At 42.1% G+C, this 24,409-nt stretch overlaps 1 protein-coding gene across 1 annotated transcript in view; it reads left to right on the top strand.

Annotated features, from left to right (window-relative positions):
- Positions 1–24,409, top strand: part of ABTB2 (ankyrin repeat and BTB domain containing 2) — a 135,839-nt gene that overhangs the window by 82,792 nt on the left and 28,638 nt on the right. The window contains exons 2-3 of the mRNA XM_069804170.1: positions 1,675–1,821; positions 4,522–4,732. Of these exons, the coding sequence (XP_069660271.1) occupies positions 1,675–1,821; positions 4,522–4,732 (358 nt within the window). The remainder of the gene's footprint in view (positions 1–1,674; positions 1,822–4,521; positions 4,733–24,409) is intronic.

The raw sequence follows: 24,409 nt of genomic DNA, 5'->3' as shown, positions 1-24,409 counted from the left end.
ACAAGAATACAGAGCACCTATGTGACAGGAGGTCACTGCAATAGGAGTAAAGTATCTCCACATCTAAGGCTGAACCGGGGTCGGAAGGTGAGGGTGGGAAGGAAATACGGGTCTAAGCTGAAGTATATTGGTATGGCTGTGAATGGATCAAAGTTGAAAAATCAGGAATACAGGATGCAGCAGGGTAAAAGCGCAGGCAGTCGTGGCTATAAGCGTCTTCGTCTGAAATCATGGAAAATTTTGGGTCGGGGTGTGCTACTGCAATTGCGGGATAGATCCGTAATTAAAAATATGGTGGCAGCTGGACACAACTGAAAATATGGTAGCAGCAAGGGTACAGGAACACTGGCTGAGTGGACTGCAGAAGGCTTTCCCGAGTCCACCTGGAGTGTGGATGCAGTGTCACGCTGTGTTTCATCCGATCCACCCCAGGGTGCCAGCAGCGGAGGCAGGTCTGCTCGCCCACCCCGGCCTCCATCACACATCCATGCTCCCCACCTCACATCAGCTCTAGAGGTCACGTTCCCACTCTTCCCTCTGTGCCACAGAGCAATCATGTGGCCAAAGGATGACAAAATTCAGCTCGCTAATTTGAAGAGAAACGATTCAGCTGATGGATTTCTGGGAGGAAAGCAGCAGAGGCAATATTTTTTTGGATCTCTGTGTTACCCTGACTTCCATTGTGGTTGCAGATCTGCCATGCTCGACCAAAGATAACGGGTGAAAAAGATGATTGGGAGGAGGTGAATGACTGCCCCTTTTAGAGACCGCCTGCATCTTAATGTGAAACTGTATGTGAAGTTTTTTGTAGCATCCCCAGTCTTTGCTGCCATTCCCAGCCAATTCACCCAAATGGTCTCTAATTTGCTATCAATGCAAATGAGCTGTAGGGTTATGCACAAAGTAGGATGAGGTCCCAATAACAACTACGCAAAACTGCTTGCAAATCCATTGTTCTATTCAGTTACCGTGCATTAATGCTCACGTGTGCAAGAAGATAAAATGGAAGGAGTGTGTGTGTGGTAAATGCGTTGTGTGCAATATAATCATCTTTCTAATCTCTCTAGTAGAGGGGTCATTTATAGAGATGAAAATCTAGTCAACCTCAGAACTTGTGGGAGTAGTCTGGCGTATCCAAAGGTTCACACATGTGGAAACCACCGTCTGCGCATTTGAAACTGCATGCAGGTTCAAAGAACTGGCATAGCCCATGGTTTTGTTTTCAGAGTTGCAAAGATTGCAGCTACCATTTACCTTGGATGGGCTTGAGGTTATCTTCCACACCTCTCAAAATCAAGCCTTTATATCTAGCAATCTGCATACAGCTGTTCAGAGCTAAGCTGTCTGTGCACAGCTGAGTTGTTGTATAAACAATATTAGAGACTTCACTAAAGCTTTTCATGTAGTTTTATCTCAACTGCAATTTGTTTCTAGTTTTTAAAGGCTGTAGAAACATCTAGCCTTATTCCCTAGAGCCTAGTTTCACTCTTTCAACCATTCCAATGGTATTTACAGCACTGTTTGATTTTATTTGAGCTATTCAAAAGACCTCAAGTCCCCCAAGAAAGGTGTGAACGTGTTCAAGCTCCCTATCGCTTCTATCGGTAGCGAGACTTGCTTTTCTGCTCCTGTAACTTCACTTGTAACAGGACTGTTCTTTGCTCTCATCCCCAGGTGTGCTGTCTCTGCCTGCCTACTTCAGCCCATACAACGATGGCTCTGTGTGCAGCGATGGACGGGCTGATGCTTACGCCCAGTTGGAACTCCGAACTTTAGAGCAGTCTTTGTTGGCAACTTGCGTTGGAAGCATCTCTGAACTGAGTAAGTTTCAGATGTAATCGAATGCGGTTTCTTTCAGTGAAGCAGGAGAGCCAGTCCCTCTGCTATTGAGGTCAGTGGGAGCGTTGCCATTGTTGACAGTGTGAGTAGTATTTGGCTAATGTTGTGTAAGATTTAATTGTCTCATGGGGCTGTTTATGAAAATCAGGTTGTTTCATTAGACTACTTTATATTTAATTCACCTTGGAGATGTACGAGATGTGGCTTTTCTAGCCTTTTCGTAGGTAGTGGTGTTAGTGCCAACAGAGGATGGATGCTTTTGCCTAGATGCCTCTGGAGGTTTTCTTGTACGTTTGTGGAACACAGCAGTGGCACCTCCCTCAGATGGCAAAGAGAGTTCTCTTTGTTAGTGTTTGTGCAGTGGAAATGTCAAGGGTGCAGGATATTCAAGGAAAAGCTTTTTGGTTACTTAAAAAGTGGAGGAAAAAAAATCTGAGAGCACTTTGGTAACAAAAACTTGTTTAAAACCTTCTTTTTTAATGCTAACCAAATGAAATGTTCCATTCCTAGACTACTCACAAAGCCCCTTTAAAGTAAACAAAAATGATTTGTGTTTTCCCGGTCTACTTTTCCCTTGCAACATTTCTGCTGGCATCGCTTTCTTAGTCTCCACCATCTGAATGCTAATGAATGTCAGGGCCAGCAAGGAGTTTGTGGGTTTCACCATTTATTTTGCAACCTGCCTTAATTTGAGGTTTTCAAATTCCTTTAACACACCTCTATTTATCCTGGAACACAAGAGAACATTTGTAGCATGGGCCTAAGGTTGAATACAGCTTCCTCTCTCTCTTCCTCTGTCCCTGCTTTGGCCAACTTGGTCATTACATCTAGTGAATAGACCTCCTGATACAGTTGCCTACATTTTTTTTTTTTTTTTAATGTTGCTGCACATTGCCAGAAAAATAAAGAGCGTGAGTGTGCAAAGGAGAAGGAACGTTATTCCGAGCTGAAAATTTGAATTCCAGATGCACTTCTGCTATAACTGCGCAGACTTCTGTGTTAGCACCAGTGCTAGAGGATTCATGATATTCTCGTGAAGCGTTTAGATCCTGGAGAGTCGGGAGCTACTGAAGTGGAAAGGCAGAGATATCAGAAGGTTTTTCTATTCTGAAGTGGGTCCCTAAACTGAATGTACTATGCGACAAATGAGGGGCATACATTTACATTGCAAATTGAGATTTTTAATACTCCATTGATCTGAACCACTAATAACGTTGTCGTGTTTAGACATACAGTAGCTTTGTAGGGGTTTCTCCCTAACTTGTGTAATACTAGAACTCCACGGGTTCAGCGGAGGTTGTTTGGCAAATTCAGTGTATTGCTGTTAGATATAAATAAACAAATAATAACTTCCTAAGAATTTCAGAGGGAGGTGTGACTAATTCATATGTGGCACGGCTAAGTCCAGGGCGCTTTCTCAGGAACCAGCTTTGCGATGGGGCGACTATTTCAGTTCCATCCTTTCCCAGTATTGTATCTGTAGGACACAATAGAGTAACGTTTCCTGTGAGAGTTTTAGGGGACTGTAAAACATAAAGCAACAGAGGATTCTCCCAAGGAAAAAATAGATCCTAGCTATGTATAGTAATCTATAGCAATCATTCAGCTCACTGGTATGGTAGTCACACTACTCAAAGATGTAGTGTCTGAAGCCTTTATTGCAAAGCTCTTACGAGTTTGTAATGCACCACAATAAAAGGAGAGTAAACAGGGTGTGCCCAAAGCAAGCTTATTACACAAAGACCAGCTTTATGTGACTGCATAGCTGCTGTCTTGGGGTCATTGCTCTGTCAACTTTTTAAAAATCTGCAGCCTTAAAATCCTTTCTGAGCAGAAACTGTGTAATACAGGTCGTCTTCTTCCAGGCCTCCTCAAGTCCACTAGTACTCTGACACAGAGGCAGGTTGGCTCGAGTTCAAAGACCGAGAGGACTGAGCAGCCTAGAAAGCTCCTGGATTGAGCTTCTTACAGGGCTCAGGGGCAAATTCTGGCAAGCTTGTGACAGTCAGCATGATAAAGATTGGCTTTTTAATAAGAGAGTCAGGTCTTGTTATTCTGGAGAAACCTGCAGCTAGAGTGAGAATGAGAGAAGCAGACCCTTAAAAGAAGGGATTTCTATATTGAACATAACATCATTAATTTGTCACAAGTGCCTGGGTGGGAGGGTAGAACACCGTAATCCAGTTGAAAGAAATGGGAACGATCTCATAAAACGGTGATGCCAGCAGTGAGAGTAAAGTATTTGTACTGGTGTTACTGGCTTTGCCTTGTGAAAGCTATGCTCTGAGGTTGGGCAGTGGACAATTTACAAAGATACCGCTAGTTTTTGTAGGCAGGCAAGAAACTGGTATATGTGGTTGGAAAGAGGAGAAAACCAGCATTAAAACAGGATAGAAAAATCACTGTAAATCTGCTGTTCTGAATGTGTGGTGACTGAGAGAACTTTCATTCTGTATTTTCTAACTAAAACTTGTCATTTGAAAGGCAGTTAAATTTCCCATACAACAACCTGCAAAGTGGCAGCTTGAGGACAGCTTACGCCTTTGTGGAGGAAGAAGATTACGTGCACACACAAGACATTTCTCTTAGCTGCGAGAGATTTTATTTAGCTCAAGAAGTGTACTTAAGAGGACTGTGGATGAATAATAAAGAGATGCTTTTGCATGCTTTCTCTTTGTGCAGGTGATTTGGTATCACGAGCAATGCACCACATGCAGTGCTTGAACACCATCCGCCCAGGAATGAGCCCCATTCGGCAAACCCGGCAGCAGCAACCCATCTCCTGGTCCCCTGATGCTCTCCACACCCTCTACTACTTCCTACGCTGTCCTCAGATGGAGTCCATGGAGAATCCCAACCTTGACCCTCCTAGAATGACCCTGAACAATGAACGGTACGTAGGTTGGTCAACTGTTAGTAGTCAGGGAGTTAGGCTAAGGAGGTCTCCTTTTGTAGACTAACCGCGTGTGCACGGGCAGCTCAGGCAGCTTTGTGGGATGCTACCTATCAGGCATCAGTTATTCCTGCAGTCAGGCCAGATTATGTTGTCAGCTTTGCCAAGTTTATGAAGCCTTGGAATTGGAACTGGAAAGTGAGCTGTTTTTTCATGCAGTCTTTCCAAGCGAGGCACATACTGTGTGCTGCCAGCAGGGCTTGTCTAGAGATGCTGCCAAAAGTACGTGTGGTTGCCTAAAGCAGTAAAGACCTTACCAAAGAAAATGTTACCTTCTGAATAGCACCAATTAACAATTGTCATCGTTCTCGGGAAAAGCAATGTAGTTTGCTGTGGAGAGGTTTGAAGGGATTTATGAACATCCTTCTTAAGGATTACTTCAGTTGGTGCTGTGTGTCTGGTATAGAAAAAAATTTATATAGGAAGCCAATAACGAAACAGAAAATGCAGTGGGTCTCCCTACCTTCTGCCAGCACCATAACTGACTCTGAAAGCAGGCCCATTATTAGAGTGGTCAGAAATTTTCCAGGGGATGTTTTTTCTGTTAGAAAGCTCCCTGGTTTCCTTCCTGCCCAGCTCCTTGGCAGTCTGCCTGGCAGGCTGGTGGCAGCGGCGAGCCGAGGAGCCTGAGGAGCCCTGGCCACAAGTTGAGTTCCTTGACAGGTCAGGCAGCTCCTGCTCTCCAGCTCCTCAGCTGAAAGGCTGCCTTGCAGTTGCATCCTGCAGGGAGACCCAGGTGCCTCTGGACTTGGTAGGTTTCCCTAGTTCAAAGTGCATATCTGATTGTGTATTTATTTCAGAAATCTTACCTCAATGGGAGATTGTGGCTTCTGATTAACTCTACCCAGTATTTATGCTAGCTTACTCTTTGGATGTCTTTTAGCCTGCTGGACATCAGGCCGATGGCTCTATCCTTGCCCTTCCCAAAAGCAGCCTGTGGTTGGGAAGTTTCATAGCCCAGTGAGGTGTGGAAGCCTGGGGAGGGAGGCCACATTCACAAAATAAAAAAGCAAGGCGCTTGTTGGACAGGCAAGCAGGGAAAGGAGAACATCTCTGCAGCTTTGTAAATAACGCTGTTTCTTCTTCCCACCTTGGGCTTTCCTGTACTCAGCCCCAGCTTCTAAAGTTGATACGAAATCACGGTAACATACAAATAAATAATTCTTTGAATTCATTCTAAAAACCTACAAAAGTTAGCCCTCTCTCTCTTCTTCCTATCCTTTTCTGCACATGTGGGGATTACAGTGCTCTTTCCTCTGCTCCATGCTGGATAGCCTGTTGGGTTTTTTTTTATTGAGATGCTTCCTAATTGCTCTCAGACTGCACTGTCTTCAGTCTGTGCATTTCTGATGCTGCAAGTCAACCCCGTCTCATGCAGATGTACACTGGCCTGCACCAAGCCTGCTGGCTGATTTCAGCAGCCCTAAAGGCTTCTTGTAGCTGCAATCCACCACCATTGGAGCTGTGGCGGATGGCTTCATGGCCAGAGCCTAGCTGGTCAGGAGTAAGAAGACCTCTGAGAATAACAGTAGATTGAACTGTCTCCTTTTAAGGCTCTAATTTTCAGGCCAGGGTGTAGAAAAACATACTGGGCAGAAGTGGCTAGTGGTCTAATTTCAGTCTTGGTAAGTTAATTTAGGTTAAGGGAGACTTCATATAAGGAGAAAAATATAAAGTTGACACTCTTAAGCTACCTTGTTCTGCTACAATATTTTGCATGTGGCTGGTCTGCGTAGATACATCCACTGGTCTCTTGTTTTCATTCTCTTGGTTGCTGAACTATCTTTCTGTACTTTATTGTAGTTTGTACTAGACCAACTTCTTTGAGGTCTCAGTCTGGCAGGAGCTCAACTATTTTACAAAGTAAAAAAGATTGTCTTTCTGTTTGTCTGACCCTGCCCTAAATCCTTTCAAAAAGAACAATCTGTGAGCAGAACTCAATCATCAGAGAGAGGGAACTGCTGTACACGTGTGAAGAACCAAGAGGAATTAATTGAAGTTGAATAAAATAGGAATAAGAAGAGGCATGGCTGCACTACTCAGAGCCCATTGGTAGCTCTGTTTTGTGGGCTCACTAATCTTAGTCAAATGCCCTACCTAGTGCAAGGTTGTTTATTTTGCATTTCATGTTTGCACGCTGTGCAAAAAATGAGTTTTCATGAGGCCAGATTCTGTAAAGTTGTATCACTAGTTCCCACAGTTGTACAGCTGAAGCTGCTAAACAGCTTGTATCAGAAATGTAGATTAAGCTTTCTATTTTGTGTTGTGTTCTTTTCAGTACTCTCAGTATAATGATGTTACTGCAGCTACTTGTTTTGTACACTGAGGATAATAAATGAGTTAAATCAGGAGAGCAGTTATTGCTCCAATTGCTCCCAAACAATGCTCTTCACATGGTTCACCGGAGTTTTTTTGGAATGCAGGCTGCAACTCTATTCTATTTTAAAATCCGCACTAGATCCTATAACAGCTGGTGTAAGGGAAATTTCTGCCATTTTTTTCTGACCAGTACTTAGCTGTAAAGGAAATTAAAGAGGATATATTAAAATGGAGCAAAACTTGACATTGGGGGTGGGGCTGGGGTGCGGAACCAGAACCTGAGGACTATCAGGTTAAACAATTGGCTTTGAAAAGTTTGTGAAACCTGGAAATGCAATTAATACTGCCTGGTATACCAGAAATGAACATCCAACCCTACCCTTCATTTGTTCCAAGATGTATTTGTATGTGTCTTACTGTATTCATCTCTGTGCATATTATTTAGCATAGCCAGTGGAATAAATATTGCTAGCAGCACTTTATACAGGAGATAGTCCACTCTTCCCTAGCTTGAGAGGAGAGATGATTGAGGCTGCGTGTGAGATGCTAGTCTCGTGGCATGATAGATGAGGGCACTGATTCACCTAATGTGACTTGGCAAAGCTGTGCAGCCCAGTTCTTTTATTCTTTCCTGAACTGTGCTAAATCAGCTGCAAACTCTGCATTGCTATTTTGTGCATTATGCACTCTCTCTCTCTCTGGAATATACTTGTTACATGCACTGCAATCCCAGTTTGTTTTCTACTGAAAAAAATCTCTGTCACAAACAAGGACAATAATGCTGACCTATTCTGCATTTGCTTGTGCTTCAGCTTCTAGGATCCTGTATAAATCTATCAGTATTGAATACCAATCTGAAATTTAGCAGAGAGGGATGGCTGTTAGAGCTGCTGACTTGGTAAAACCTGATCTTGGGAAGATCTGCGAGCCAGGTTGATTCAGTGGAAGGAACTGCGGTTGTTCAGTACATCTAGCGATCTGACAACCTACTCTCTGTCTTGCTTGGCTTTCTGTTATCTGTGAGCTTTCTGTGTGTCACACTGTGATGCAAAGTGCTGTGAAAATCATAACGCTGTAGGGTCTGGAAGGTCTTTACTTCAACGTGAAGGCAAGCATAGAATTCAAGTTCTGAAACCATGCCTAATGGAGGGTGTCATATGCCATAACGGGCTTTTAAAAACCTAGCTGAGCTCCTGAATGTGTCCTGCAGCAAACTGTATGAGGTATGAAAACATACACGCTTGCAGTGAGGTACGCAAGGCACCCCAATGAACAGAGCCAGTTTAAACTCCTATAAGCTATGTGCCTTATCCATGCTAAACACCTTGGCAACTAAAGAACTGGGGTGGGTAAACTGTAGAGTCCTGCAGGAATGGGGTGGACATCGTAGTCTCTCTAGAGCTTGGCAGATAGAGGAGCCTTCTGTTTTGGCCTCCAGCATGTAAATGATTTGGGATACCAATAGATTGAAACTCTGGGAGGTTTGTGGACTGGTTCTGTCTGGTTCCGGTATTTACCTCCAGGTGAAGGCATTGAAGCAGAAGAAGGAGAGGAGGCAGAATTAAGAGAGAAAGCACCCAGGTATCTTAAGCAAAATATTTGAAATATTTCCGCAATGAATGCAGCTGCTTGCCATATGACCAAGCCATGAGCCACTTGGAACCCCAAAAGGAGTTTATTTGTTGCACAGAGAGTAAACCATCTGCTGTTTGGTGTCAAATAGGCCACCTGAGGAGGTGTTTTGCAAATACAGAGTGCCACTTGTGCAATACTTTGGCAAACGAATTAGACCCTGAGGTGAGAACAAGCTGCTTTACTCAGTAACAATACACCTGACTGCCTGAAGGCTAAGAGCTTGTCTGTGTCATCAGAGAGCACATCTGTCTGCATTGCTGCAAAAAAAGTGTCTCTGCAGGGCAATAAGATTTTTTGAGTTTCTTAGAGATCATATTGCGTTGGAGGTCAGACAATGTGTTTTTGGACCATGAAGAGTGAGTGGACGCGTGGCATTCCCTCCCTCTCTGCTCTGTTTCTGCTCTGGGTTTTTTCCCATTACTTATATCAGGCTGGCTGAGCTTGGGAGCACTCTGCAGTGTGAGATCATGTCCCAGAGCAGCAGAGCATGTTTGCTGGGATTGTTTGGGATACTGTGACTTGAGAAGGGCCATCCAAAGGTAAACAAAGTTTCTTTCTCCCTTCTTCACTTTTTCCCAAGTGGAATATAAAGCTTTTGCCTTATTTTTAATGGTGTGTCAAGGCAAGAATGCTCTCTCAGTGATACTTATCTTAAGGAGTATTTGTCTGCTCCCTGTAGAGCACAAATTGAGGTCAATATTATAGTCTTACTTTACAGCTGGGTGGACTAGTCTACCCTAGGTTAATTAACTTGGCCAGGATACTGGCCCAGCCTTAAAGCTAGGAATAGACACCATTGACTGCCCTCACGCTATCTCTTTTTGGTTATTATGTGTGTACAGCATTTATTGTAGGAAAGTTAGCATGATCTAATACCTAAGAATAAGCAAAAAAGTTGGATCCTGCTTCCTTGTGTAGCTGATTATCTGTGTGTCTTTGGTAGGCTGAGCTTCTTCCTCTGCCAGCTACCCTATTTAAAAAACTATAAATTGTGTTTGCATATCGTTGATACTGTTGGTCTGTAGAATGTTCTAAAAGTAATTCTGGGCTTGTCCAACAGGGCCTGTGGATCCGGCCATGTCAGACCTTTCTGAGCTATCCATGTTGCAGACATGCCAAGTTTTACATGTTGTCTGAGTTTGCTGGTGCATTATTTTATTCCAAATGTCAGTGAGTATAAAACAATTTACATCAGCAGAAGCACACAGACTGTACCCATCTGACTCTGTCGGTGAAAATCCAGTAAAACTCTAGTGACATTCCAGAGCTGATGCAGGATTTGTCAGCTGCCAACAGTAAAATTTGGGGCTTGCCAATTTGATGGAAATTCACAGCTCTTCAGCTGGAAAAGCTGTGGACACTGTAAGAAGCCAACTACAATCACACAGGGGGCCACCTCGTAAGAAAAGAGAAAGCTTCATTCTGTTTTCCATGTGCAGGCGTCTAGAATGCTTGCTTCAGATTTGCTACCTTTCTTGAGGAGTCTGTTTTGTGATATGATTGTAAACAAACCTGGGCTCACGCAGTTTCTCCCTTGTCTCATGAAATCCTTCAGAAGGGTTGCTGCTCATTCTGCTTTCAGCTGGATGGCTGCTTTTATCTGCAGGGTTCAAAAGTGACCTAAAATATTTTCTGCTTCCAACAGGACTCCTCCCATTGCATCTGTTACCTCACATGATCCAGGGCCCATGGATAAGCATGCAAACCATATTTTTCAATAGGGTCGAGCAGGAGAAATGGACTAGTGCCTACTCTCCTGTGCCACATTAGCTGGGCAGTAGGAGGAAGGAGCTGAGCTATCTACTTGGGTTTTCTCTCTGCGGAGTATTTCCAGCAATGCCTGCTCTGAAACATTATTTATTGGGAAAGGATGAAAAATGCATCTGATGCTGCCAGAAGAAAAGATTGTAGCCCTTTCATGCTATTTTTGAGTGCTATTTGCTCAAATGCTATATTCTTCCAAAATTTGAGCTATTGATTTAAATCGTCATTGGCTAGAACACTTGATACTTTTTGTCTTGCGGCGTATAATCCAAATTTACTCTGGCTAGCATGGAAACCAGAGATGGGTCTAAATTAATAGTTCCTGATACAGCGTCAAAATCCTGTCCAAGCACCCCTTGATTCAAGGGCGATCAAGTTTGCATCTCAGCCTATTATGCTCTTAGATTCAAATAATCATGCTCAGACCAGACTGAGTAGACCAGTGGCCTTATGACCTTATTATATCTTTCATACTTTGTAAAATTCAGTCTGTCCTCAGATACATCAGAGACATGCCATTGACTTCGTAGACAAGGCACTTCAGGACATGGTTTAGTGGGCATGGTGGTGTTGGGTTGACAGTTGGACTCGATGATCTTAAAGGTCTTTTCCAATCTAAGCGATTCTATGATTCTACTGAGAGAAAGATAATCTCCCAGTTGTTTGTGCATCTGCTTTCCTACAGTGCTACTTTCAAGAGGCTTCTGGTGCAGTTTCCCTGTCAAGAGTCTTGCAGTGGTTGATGCAAATAAAGAGCCCCTGTGCTGTGGCTATTTCTAAATCCCCAGTGACCATCTGATGAATGGTCATCACATTTTCTAAATTTCACGTCTTGAAAAAGCATTACTTTGATCTTACGTAGTACCTTTTTACTTGATGATCTCTAGGTGCATCATTAGAAGTAATTAAAGCCTTCAGCCCTTTCCCTCACGGTTAGCTGCTTTCTTCCCCTGTATTCAGAAAACACCTGGCGCAACTAAATGTTCGTTCTGAAATTGCTTGAGACAGGAGTGATTTGGCCACATGGATCAAATTTATACAATGATATCAATTCATATTAAAGAGAATACTAACATCCCAGTTATTAATGTGGATGGTCTCCAGAAAGTCTTGCTCTGTGTTGCATGGGCATCCAACTGGCAGAAAAGGAAGGAAAATCAGGAATAACCTGCAGAGCCTGCTGCTGAGTCCTGTGTTTGCTTGAGCTGCACCCTCAACACCACTGAGAAGTATCGCTGCTTTCAGAGCTGGTTAAGGATTTTCAAGACAAATCTTTTCTCCAGATGGATGTTTCCAGACTCTCGCTGATCTGTCATGAGGCTTTTTTCCCTCCTCTACTCTTTTTAACTGCAGGTTTATGGAATTTTATTGAGTGCAATAGCTACATCATTGTCTGTCTTTTAGATTTATCTGTGTCCTAGCCTTTCCTATTTCAAATTTAATATATTTATGTCTGAATTCTTTTATTTTACAGCCATGTCCCATTGTTACCATGCCACATCAGGAACAGAACTTGATACAGTTAGTTCAATGGGCTGTGTCTTTGAAAAGGTCTGCAATAAAACAAGTTCTGGGATCTCTCGTCTGAGAGATCTTAGTATTTTTCTATTCTGTCTGCAGCTGCCTCACCAGTCAAGAATAGGTATATACGAATAATAAAAGTAGACCCTGATTAATTTGCCTCGAGACAGAATAATGCTGTAATCATACATTCATGTTTAACAGTACTTAAATCCACTCAGTATCCCTGAAGTCAACGGGGTGATTACAGAAAGGTATGTCAGTGAGCATATTACAGTCCCACCCCCATGCAATAGTCCCATTGATTTGTATTTTTTTTTTCCCCAGAGCTATTTTGGTATAAATATACTGATTAAATATAGGGAAGCAGAAGGAAGCCTTACATTGAGCTGTGCCATTATGGCATTGCTTGTTCAGAGTGGGCATAAAAATGTGCCCCTCTTTGTTTTAAAGAAAAAAAAAAGCTATTTGCTATTGATGAAAGATTAGTTTGGTAGATTTATTAGAAGAATAAGAAGGCTATAAACAGTTAAGAACAGCTTCCTTCACCAACACTAAGGAGAGAAGCTGTTACCATGTATTTTTGCCGGTTTCAGACTTGGACCGGTTAATGTCAGACTTGCAATTTTGAGTTACTCATGCAGGAGGAAGATGGAGTGAATGGCCCTATTTCAGAGGCCAGTGAGCTACAATCAACTTGTATCTATTGACTAAAATTAACTGTTCATTGGCAGTGCTGTTCCTGACCTTAGGCAGGATTATGTATTTGTTGAGCCCATACTGAATAGTTGCAATATACTGAATATCTTCCACAGTTTTGAGAATTGAGAACGTGTATCATTTAACAGGAGTAGTCAGTAGCTTTATCACACTTGCGGCGAGCAACTTTCACCTTCCTGCTCTTTATGGTGACATCTCAGTAGATGTTACAGCAGTAAACATCTAGCCAGAAAAAAACCAGGAACACTTAGAAGCTACTGACTTTTTAACAGGGTCAGAGCCTGTGCTGGTGGGACTCCTTCTACATATGTGCTCCTGGTATCCTAACTGAAAGACTGAAGAGAGATCCAGGATGAAATGTTTATGTTTGTTACTCTGTGAGTGTGTCCATGCATGCTCTGAGAACCATAGCATTGGATATGTGAAGTGAATTAAAACCAAGTCAGGTTCAAGTCAATAGGTGACAGACAGTAGTTATGTTTGGGGTCCTGGTAATATTCCTGCCTTTGCCTGGCATCATCTATTGACGTATTTTTAAGTTGTAATTTTTTTAATTGTTCATTTCTTTATAGTTCAAAGATTGCAAAATCGGAATGTGAGGGATGACCTTGGCAGGGAATTAACTGCAAACCCTGAGGATCGAATTCATCCAAGTGTAACTGCTGAAACTGGCAATGCAGTCTACTCTGAATTAGAGGGGTTTTTTCCCCGCCTCTGTCTTTTATGTTGTTTGTATAAACAAACACTCCTCAATTTTTTTAGCTCTGTGTATCTCACACCTGGGACAGACTAGCCTTTCTTCCATATTACCGGCTGTAAGCAATTTGTAGTGTTATTGGAGTGTTTCCAAAGTAGCCTGTATCTTCTGATCGTTCTCTATTGGAGCAGGGGTGTGGTACAAACACAGATTATTTAAATTCTCTGCAAAATTGCAAGGAGAAGAGCTTCACTGTATACAAAATTGAACAGCCCAGAGCAGACTGCATGGAGAGTAAAGAGACTGCCCTCCTATGCCAGCCTTGGCACCCAGGGAAAGCATTACAGGTGAAAAAGAGCATACACACCGAAACAAAAATCTGATGCTAATTAGCGGCCGTATGTGAAGCCGTGTGCCAAAAAGTCAGGCTCTTAGCTGTCTTGAAACCTTGCTGCTGCTTATGCACTGCTTTCCATGGACAATAGTTAAGGATGGTCTGAGAGGTCTGAGGGGGTCACAGGTACAGGCGGGACAGGTTACCTGAAAGATTACCAATTTCCCCGTGGTCCTGGGCAACCTGCTCTAGCTGACCCTGGTTTTGAGCAAGGGGGTTTGGTCTAAGCAATCCCTAGGAGTGCCTTTCAACCTCAGCTGTTCTGTGCTTCTGTGGTTCTAATTATAGTGTTTGTCCCTTAAAGTTGTTTTACATGCGTCAGCCTGGTAACTTCCCGATCATGGATCGGTATCAATACGTTGTTTCCTAGAACTGGCTATTCGGGTAAACAGCAGGCAGTAGTTGATCCTTACCACCTACCTAGGGAAGTAATAAGGCATTTGACAGTCTTTGTCCTGTCACTTACAAAACATTCATTTGAAAAACACTATTTTCTGCTTTCATAGGCATTTTACAGTAGACCTCAGTGCTTGCTGGAAATCCCCAGAAAGACTGTCTTTGACCTAAGCCACTTCTGGCAAATGTCCTCTATTTGTAAAAATGTTTGAAAACTCCATAGATGATCTTTGGCTGTCTTGTTTAGCAATGAAGAGATGACAGCCATTGTGCGTGTGTGTGTGTGTGTGTGTGCACGCTACCACGCTGCAATTACTACAGCTACAGTAATTACTGTAACTACTGTAAAGATGTCCGTGTTAAGTTCTTGGCTTCTGCTCTTCAGTTTCCATCTGTTCAGATAAAAAAGAAGGTGCAAGAAAATGAGAGCCTGGCAACTTCGCTGCCTGGATTCTCTGGGCTGGTACAAACAGAAATCTTCAGTGCCTGTAGGCACCCTGTGTTGTGTATTGTTTATTGTTTGCTGTTTCATGATGAGAAGACTAAGCAGCAAGCTAGCACCAGAAGTGAAGGAAAAATAATCCAGGGCAACTTAAAACAAAACTGTTACAGTGTGTGTTATTAAAAAGGCATTATAGAAATATGGCAATGAATAAGACAAGGTCTCCTGGCTTTTTCTTCCACCTTTCGGACAGTGACTGCCCATTGAAATAGGAGAGGACTGACTGAAAGTCTAAATTTCTCTACTTGACTCTGGCTGGTTTGCTGTCATTTAATATCAGCCTGTCTCCATTTTTTCCTAGGCATAGATCCTTAAAGACAGTGTTGTGATAGCAATGTAGTGCTCTTGTAACTAATATAAGTAAAAAGCAGTAGCTCTGTGGATGAAAGGTTCTGAACATATTGCAAAGAACAATGATGGTCACAAGCCAACAAGTTTCTTCTTTTTCAGTAATTGCTGTTTCCAGTTGAAGCTAATGTTATTTCCTATTGGACTACACTACAGACCTTCACTTGCAGAACTTGCCTGTTCCCTGACAAAGGAGTTAGCTGGTGCTTTTAACAAAGGCCACGCTAAATAAAGACACAATTCTGAGCTTTTGTTGTGCAGCAGCCAGGGCTGGCAGGTTGTTGGGGGTTTTGCTCTTATTGTTCCTGACATCTTTGTAACAGAGAGCTAAGCTCTTCTGAAGAGTAAATGTTTCTGGGTATAATTTATGATAATAGCAACAATCATTCTTTCTCTTTGACCTCCTGGAGATTAGAAACTAAGCTTTCCCTGGGGTAATCCTAGATTGGTATGTCTCTGCTTTGTTTCCTTTTTAAAGGAGACCCTGGCAGTCTGCACTTACTGGTCCTATACCTACGAGTGCATGTACTGCCATGACCTGGTGGTCGCTTACAGAGCGAAACTGTACTGTTTTCATCACATGTTTTTACAGTAAATGCTGAACTGACTGTTTTAAAAAGCATGTCTGCTCTGCAAGACAAATCCTATTCAAATGAGTTACATGTCTGAGCTGATTCAGCTTCGTGGATTTTTCTGGGGCTAAACAACCTTGTGTTGATACAATGCACGCTGGTCTAACGTGTTTGCTTAGAGAGGAAAGAGACGGAGCTGTGTTTTGCTCGTACTGCTTATCAGTCTAAATCTGGAGTGATGCTGCTGAAAGGGGTAGTTTCAGTTACGGGGAACTTGAGTTCCACTGAAGAGTTTGTACCTGGAGTTCTTTCTTCCATGGATGAGAAAGTATATCATAATGGCTAGAGAATAGACGGGGGGAGACAGAAGCTGTAAGTTTTTATTCCTAGGCTTGCTGGAAAACCCTCTGCTACAATAAGGAATTCACTTAGCTGTTCCTCACCTCTTTGGCTTCCTTCAGAAATGCAAAAGATCCTTCCAGAGAAACATGGGGTCCTTCTGAGACCTTTAGAAGTGCTAGGCTTTTTCAGTAGGAAAGGATGAGTTGTCCATGATGCAGTACTAGAAGATAGTTAAGCTAGTTGAGAGAGCGAGCACATTAGCATGAAATTGTAACAGGACTAATATAACCTGCTCAGAATGTATCTTGTTGTAATTATATTGCTTCCAGCATCCAGACTGTGTGATTAAGAGTTACCTCTGTGCAGCGCTGCACAGTGCCAGATAGTCAGTGCTCAGTTCCCTGTTGTGGCTGCCAAATCCTTCAGGAAGGATCTCCCTAAAGAGTTGCATTAGAACATCACAGAAACAGAAGTTCCTTAAGTGACTTTCCACCTGGGCATCCCATTCTTCCTTATACAAGAAGTTACAATAGTTTAATTAACTCACTTTAGAACGTCTTTTAGTCTGCTAAACTCTGTGTTGAGACACCCAATATGCTTAAGGGTAAGTGGCCAATCTAACTTAATCTGACTGTACCTCTAGGAAGGGTATTTGCCCCAGTATAGTGATGTGTTCAAGTTTTGGCTATGAACAGCTTTATTCACATAGTCAGGGCTCAGAGGTACCTGTTGTAAAGAAAGGCAAATGAAAACTAGTTGATTTCTCAAATAATTTTGTTTCTTCAGTTTTCTTTGAGGTAAAAACTCTGGGAAGAAGGATACCTGTTTCCCATGTTTTGTATACATTTTATTGATTACTCTTCGTGTTTGGATGGCACGGCACTGAGTGTTGATAGAAAGGTTGATTCAAGCAACAGGTAAAGAAGTGTAGAGCAGATGAAGACTTTGATAATATTTTTCTCAACAAGCTGAAAAAGAATAATTCTACACATTGCACTTGGCATTAGAATTGATGCATGTTTAACTTCGTAATTTTTAACATATCATTCATCGACGCTTCTGTGGTTTTAGATCTACTTTCTGGCAGCAGGATTTTAACGGGGCTGAAAAGAAAAAATATCCTTGTTATTTGGTATTAGAAACAAAAATTATTATTTTGTCATGCTAGTCATTAGCTGAGTGGGTAGCTGGAGCTTGAAATTCCTCCGTGTTCCTGTAGTAACCACAGTGCTGCACCCTCTGCGGTGGTCAAAATGAAGCAGGTTGGACCTGTTGCAAGAACAGGTTTTAGCTGTGTATAAGAAAACTGCACCCTCTTACCCCCCATTAGATTGTTTATCTAATCTAAGACTATTTAAGTGTGCCTTTTTAGAGAGAGAGAGATGGAGTAAAAGAAAACCTTGATATGGAGAGTTGTATGACAGTCGGGTTTTTTGATCTGCCTCCTAGCCTGTACTGCAGATGTCATGGGTACAAACAAACATTGGTAGTGTCTTACTCAGTTATTTGCAAACTTGGCATAAAATCTGCAACTCTGTAGTTCAGAGTACATGAGATGTCATATTACCAAAATTTTATAAGTTGCTTTGTAGGAAAGTATCGGTTATGCCGCTGTGCGTGCTGCTGGCCTCCTATTTGTGCTAGTGGTCTTGGCAACTGTGTGCACGATGGTGTCAGGATTTGAACGTAAGTGCCTTTACGGCTCTTGTTTGCAAGACTGTCGTTTGTGAAGATTCCCCCTACTTCTGGTGTTGAACTACATGTGTTTTGAGGAATGGTTGAAGTTGCCTGCTAGATTCTGCAGTGCATGTGTGGGTAACGTTGTCCTTCTGGAGAAACTGGGAGAGCACTGAAATGAGTTAGCTTTATGAGCTGACAGTGTTTGAAAGACTTTGAGACCAGACTTGCCAAAGTTCATGATGTTTTGTCAGCTATGGCTATTGTCTGCAGCACATAAATTCATTATAATAGGAACTCTACAACTCTGGCCTTAGATCTATAGACCTTTTCCTAAGAGAAAGCAACACAGTTTTTATAGTTCAGTAGAGATGTCATGAGGCTACGAATAGCCAAGGTGGCAAAATCTTCTTAGCTGAACATTACACGTGTCCTGCCTGTGTTGTTCTTGGTTAGACCAAACTGTTATCTGCCGAAAAATCTCCTGCAGGTATATATGAGGTATTGAACCATAACATTATTACTTGAAATTTACTGAAAGTTCATACACTGTAACAGTCAAAGCAAGAGACTGTTCAGCAGCAGATGTAATTAACCGTGTTGAAAGCAGACTTAATAGCTGGAATTTGTGGCATCTGCTGAGAAGCGCTACAGCTCCAAATGTTGAAATTTAATGCATGCATACTCTAAATTTAGGATCTTTGGAAACTGAAAGAATTTGAGCTTGACCAATGAAGTCCACCTATCACAATCCCATTGTTAAGCAGTTATATCTGCCATTTGTAGTGCTACTTAGGTTCATTGATATCCATCGATATGCCCATAAAAACCACAGTGACAGAAGCATAAAAAGAGTTTGAAATTGAGAGATTTCACAGTATTAAACACAAATGGAAGAGTAAGGGGATTTCAAGTCTGGCACAGAAGGACTGATTTCATCACAATGGTTGTTTTCCTTAAATTCAGGACACTTCTGTTGCTTATATTTCTCATATCTATACATTTACATGGCACTATTTATTTAATTATCTAAGGCAAAATGCAAACATATAACTCATTATGCTTTCCAGTAAAAAACAAACACATTCATTCACCTCTGGTACCAAACATCTTTGCATGCAACAGAACTCTCTTCATTACTGCACAGCAACTCTTCAATATTTTAAGACAAGAACTAAGGAACAAAACATACCTCCTTGAAGGTATAGGTGAAATATGTTCATTGAGCAGCTTGCCATTAGGACAAAGTGATGTTCTCTTGCAAAATAATAATTTAAAAAATGCCACACTGGCATCTATTTCATCCAGCAGTGATATTACTCCTCCTTATAATCTTTCATGGATGACAGATCTTATGTGTCTTACCTGGCACTGACTTAGAGAGAAGACTACTGCCTATTCATTCACAAATGCTACACCCCGTGGGCTTGATTGCCTTTTATTCAAGAAAATGGACTCTTAAATTTTGGCTGTTTTGTGAGACCACCTGTGATTGTAATACAGCAGCCAGAACCTGGATTGTGTAATTACACTATTGGGTGGAGTGGGTACCTGATTTTAGTGCACGCATTGCATTCTTGTACCTAAGAGAGCTTCAAAATCAGTTCTTTTCATCCGCATGTATTTGTGTGTTCCTCGTGCCTTCATGCTAAATTAGTTTCTGGATTTTCTCAGATTCCAGGAATGTGAAAAGCCAAAAGATTACTTTTTCATTAAGATTTTAATTAAGAAAACACTGATGTCAGCATTAGGTGGGATTGACGTTACAAGAAGGCCACGCTCACAGTAGCGTGTCGTGCCACAGAAGTGTAACACCAGTCAAGCAAGTAGAAAAATAGAAGTTTCAACTTCTTAGTCCTGAAAATGAAAGAATCATCTTTTAACCTTGAAATGTTTAGCCTCTAGATATCATTATTTTGTGTTTGAAAATTTCTCTTTTGAAATACTAAGTTTTGGCTTGTGCGATAAGGTAAATGGGAAACGTTTCCCTATTTATTGTGGAAAAACCTTTGCTTTGGTGAGGAATGTCTTTGTTTAGCTGAACAAACTTTGCAGTTATAATTAATTAAACAGTTTTCAGTATTCCAGAACTACACAAAAATATTTATCTTTCTGGCTCTTTGTTCACACAGTTGTAACTCCGGAGCTTCAGGCAATTTTCATACGCATGGCAACGCTCTGCCTTCAGGATTTTACAACCGGGCCCTGAAAATTAGTTCTATGATTCAATCTGGCAGATTGGTTTTGGCTTGAGAATCAGCATATGTTTTTAACATACGCATGTTGGCAAATCAGATTGAAGTCATAACTAAGAGGCCTGTTATCTCAATCCTACTACTGCTTTTGGGAATTAAATATAATGGGCAAAAAAACGACAAGGGAGGAGTCTCAGCACTGGGTAGTGAAGAACCGCACTGACCCCAGATAAATCTGCTTGCAGAGAGCAATTTTTTTTTTTTTTTTTCCACTTTGCCAGCATAGCTGCTGGAATGAACCATAGGAGTTACCTCTTGGTTTTTCTGCCCACAGGATCAAGGCTAATCCAAGAATAGCAGACAACCCATTCTGGCGCTCTGCCCGTGTTTATCGCTGCCTATCACATAGCATGCTGTTACAGGCTCATTTCTTTAATGCATGTAGTTTGTATTCATGTCCTGCTCCAAAATGTACCAGCGTTTAGCTTTGCAGGAGGAATTGTTGCACATGGCAAGGTTCCCTCGGTCAGTCTCCTTGGGGTGGGTCATCGGTATTGGGTCTCCGAATGTCAGACTGGTTCAGGGGAGACCAGGATGTGCCAGCCGTTTCTGGTCCTCCCACAAAAAAAAAAAAAGAAAAAAAAAATAGTAGTTAGTAGTATTTAAAACAAGGACACGAAGGGACTTTTAAAGATTTTCCATGTGAGTTGATTTTAAAGTTTGAGGCAGTTTGTGACCTGCTGTGTAACCCAGCGCAAGCACGTTTGGGCTTTTAGAAACTTAAATTGTAAAAGCACAAACAACAGACAGCAATTTCTGAAGGGCGTGCAGATGCGAAGCATCCTTTCTGTGGGTCAGGGCGGGCCCGAGGGGCAGCAGCGAGGTGTATTCCCACCCCACCTGCCCAACAGGCACAAGCACTGTTTCCTTTAAAGCAACTGCTGCAAAGGGGCTGGGCCACAGCTAGATCATGTCCAGAAAGCCTTTTGGGCTTGCAAAATGGAAAGCTTGCAAGCCAGGGTAGTCACCTGTTTTGTAAGAGTTGGGAAAGGCTTAACAGATTTGGTGCAAATGACCTGGGCAGAGCCCCCGTTCTGTGGTGGGAAGAGGCTGTGTCTCAGCGACAATGTGAGGATGCTCTTGGCCGGTCAGAGATGGGGTTTAAGACCCAGGTCTTATGGAGGAGATCTGTAGAATTGAGCTCCGCAAGCCTGGTGGTACCAGCTGACACGCAGAGGTGACTGGCAAGTGCTGTTTTCTGTGTCTAATATGAGATTCAGCAAGTCAGCCCTAAGAGTTGCATCTGATCTTCTTGCAAGTGATTTAAACGTACAGCTGAGTATTAACTGAGGTCAAGACTGCAGTTAGGTCCGGAGTCGTGCAAGAATAGTTCATCTCCCAGATTGTCTGCAGTAGTTTTCAGCTTATGGAGAATTTTAGGATGTCGAGGAGTCGGGAGGAGCAAGAGGAGCACGATCGGTGGTTTCCCTTCCTCCGCGTTTCCTCTGTTGAGGTGGCTACTCGCCGTGCCCGTCGGGGATCAAACAGCTCTGTGTGTGTCTGGGGGAGGCAGATGGAAGTCAGTCACATCCCTGACCGCATAACTATGACCATATTGTTGTAGTTAAAACTATCGTGTATATCTATCTGACTCTTATCATCAGCTATATACAATTTCAGCTGGTTTTAATTATTTTCTCTCTGTCTAGAAACCAAGAGTTCCTTCTGCCACAGCATACAGATGTTACAAATATGTTTTTATAACGAGACACATGGCACATTCCAAAGCAGCACAAGTACTTGTTTTCAGCCTGAAAATGGAATCTTTTCCCTGTTGTTAAAACAAAGTTTGTGAAATGTGATTATAATAAATAAACCACAGACTTGATGGTCTTTTTTAAGATTCATAGTGAGTTCCTAATGATTACTTCATGGGGGTTTTTTAGTGAGCTTCAATTTAGTTTTTACTTTGATTTGCAGTTAACATGAAGTAAAACCTGTCTGATGCTGCACCTTATTTGTCTGATGCTGCACCTTATTTCTAAGTGCGGTTTGCAGACAAGGGTGGAAAAGGGGGTATTTCTGTCTGTGGTTACTAGGATTGTGAAGAAAGATCAGAGCTGCCAGTTCTAGATTTAACCTATTCTTGTACCATTTTATATTCTATAAGCAGAGGAAACCGTGAAGGCAGATTCAGTGGAGAAAGGATCCCAATAAATATAATATTATCCAGATGTTTTTCATTCCATTAGTGTCTGACTGAAGGATAACTCGCTAAACTGTGGAAGTTAGTGTTGTGGCATATCCAAGCCAAGACCTTAGTAACTTGATAATGATCCACTAAAATTTGAGACCTCTTATCTTCTAAGATGTGAGCCAGTTATTGTTTCAAGGGAATTCAGAAGAAAACTTTCTTTTTGGGCCAGTTGGCTGTGATTAAATTTCTTCTTCCTTTTCGGTGAAGATCTGGGACTGTCTGCTTTGAAAGACGTGGCATTTGTTGAGATGATCCTTGAATCAGATTCAGCCTGGTAATTCCTATCTTTTCTCTGTAAATGGGGGGGGGGGTTTTGCAAATTCAGTAAAATATTTTGAATCTGAAAGGAGTGGCTCCTGACTTAAGCTGGTTGTGTTTTGGAGCAAAGATTTTGTGTTTTTTTTCTAAATTATCATTTCTGTTGTTATTTTATTCACGTATAATTACATACTCAGAGTTTTGTATTTTTTTTTCCTGCAGCTTGAAGAGGGGTTTAGTGTTCGAGAATCCAAACTGTAAATATGCCACTGTTTTCCACATCAACATGACATGGTTTAGGTTTTGGATACTCTGTCTTGCCTCAGAGTCTCTTCCCTTCTCCAATTAATGAGACTTCACTGTGTTCTCTTTTTGACTCTGTTACTATCCTTGGGGTTTTTCCATCTTGGTGTAAAGTTCAAACAACGCCTCTTCTAGCTACCCTCCTACATGATTCACCATTTTGTTGCAGATTAGTCTTACTCCTGCCTGGTTTTCCCTTAAATAGTTCTGCTCATTGTATGCGGCTCTCCCAGGACCCCTAACTAGGAGCCTTGAAAAGCTATGAAAAAGCCTGCTTGGCTTACTGGGCAATCTGGCAGTCACTCTCAGTATCCCTGCTAGTCACATTACTCTCTTCTCTGTGTGCACATGTGCAATATGACTTTTAAGCTTATTCCTTTAAAAAAATACAAAAGAGAACAGGTGAGACTGAGCTATAGCTTTTTATAGGTGTTCTTAACTCACTTTGTGTTAGTGACTTTGAGCTCTGTCATTTTAGGGTAAAATGGGACTGAACCATAGAGTTTCGTTCCAGCATTAAACTCAAATATTAGCTCACTGCACTGCACTGAAAGCCCTTCCCTTCCTCTTTTTTCAGTCCCTTGCAAAAAAATCACAATGATCTCTAAAGATCTGGGTTTCTCTGCATGTAGCCTCTGTATATTTTCAGTAAACCAAATACAGGGGAGTTATTGTGGCGTACCCCACTTGGACCAGAAGTATTCTGATATTTACATGTGCTTTGTGATGCTAAAGTTTGTGTGTGTTTAAAATGTTAGCAGGGGCTTATAGAGCAGTTGTTACAGATGAAGGGGAGAGAAAGCTGTCCAGTCAAACCATTTAGAAGACTATGGGACAGGCTGGGTGAGAGACTGTCTGTTGCGTGTGTGTCTCAGGACCAGCTCAGACTGCCAAGAGGGAGACAAATTTTGCTGTTCTCACCTGCTGCCGTTGGGATAGTGTTTTCTTTCCTGCTTTAGAAGAAGGAGATTCTTGTTTAGGAGAACACGGTGTTTCTTTCTTGATGTTGCTGTCACTGTTGGCTCCCTCTTTGTTTTGCTGGAGCAAAACAGGAGGCGATGAAAAATACCAGAGGAGGAGAAGAGAGGTGGCTGCAGGCAAAATGTCTCCTTGTCTTCCTCCTCCTTTCTCCAGTGATCTTGTCGCTGGACCCTCCTGGGGACCTCCCAGGCATGGATAGCATGGCTGTTTCTTCTGGGAAGACCTCCTGTTTTCCTCTGAGATAGCAGGTATTCCTCACCTCTGAAAGTTAAGCTCCGAGTGTGTTGTCCTAGCATTCAAAGCAGAGGAAGGATGACATGATTTTCTAACTCCTGTGGAGGTCTTTCCTCTTTTGCATACAATTAACTTCCCTCTGCCAAAAATCTCTTGGCCCCAGGGCCAGTTTCTTTGTGATGCCTGAGTTAACACTGAAAGTCTGTGATCCCACAGCATCTCCTCAAGGACTGCAGCACATGATCTCCACATGCCAGTCATGTCCTAGGTCATTCTAATCAGATGAGCATAGTACATTTTCCAGGAAAAACTTAAAACTTGCTATAAATTCTCTGCCAAGTGCCGCTGCCATCAGACTTCTCGGTTATGTCTAAATAAAACAACGTGTTTCAGTTCAAATGAGGGGAAAAAGCCCACAATAGAGTCCATTCTTTCTTAGACCATGTCTCACCCAGCTCCAACCTCAATCCCCTTGGGAAGGAAGCGGCTGTCCAATTCTAAA

Source organism: Haliaeetus albicilla, chromosome 16 (assembly GCF_947461875.1).
Source record: "Haliaeetus albicilla chromosome 16, bHalAlb1.1, whole genome shotgun sequence".
Lineage (NCBI taxonomy): Eukaryota > Metazoa > Chordata > Aves > Accipitriformes > Accipitridae > Haliaeetus > Haliaeetus albicilla.
This window is presented reverse-complemented; position numbering and strand designations above follow the sequence as displayed.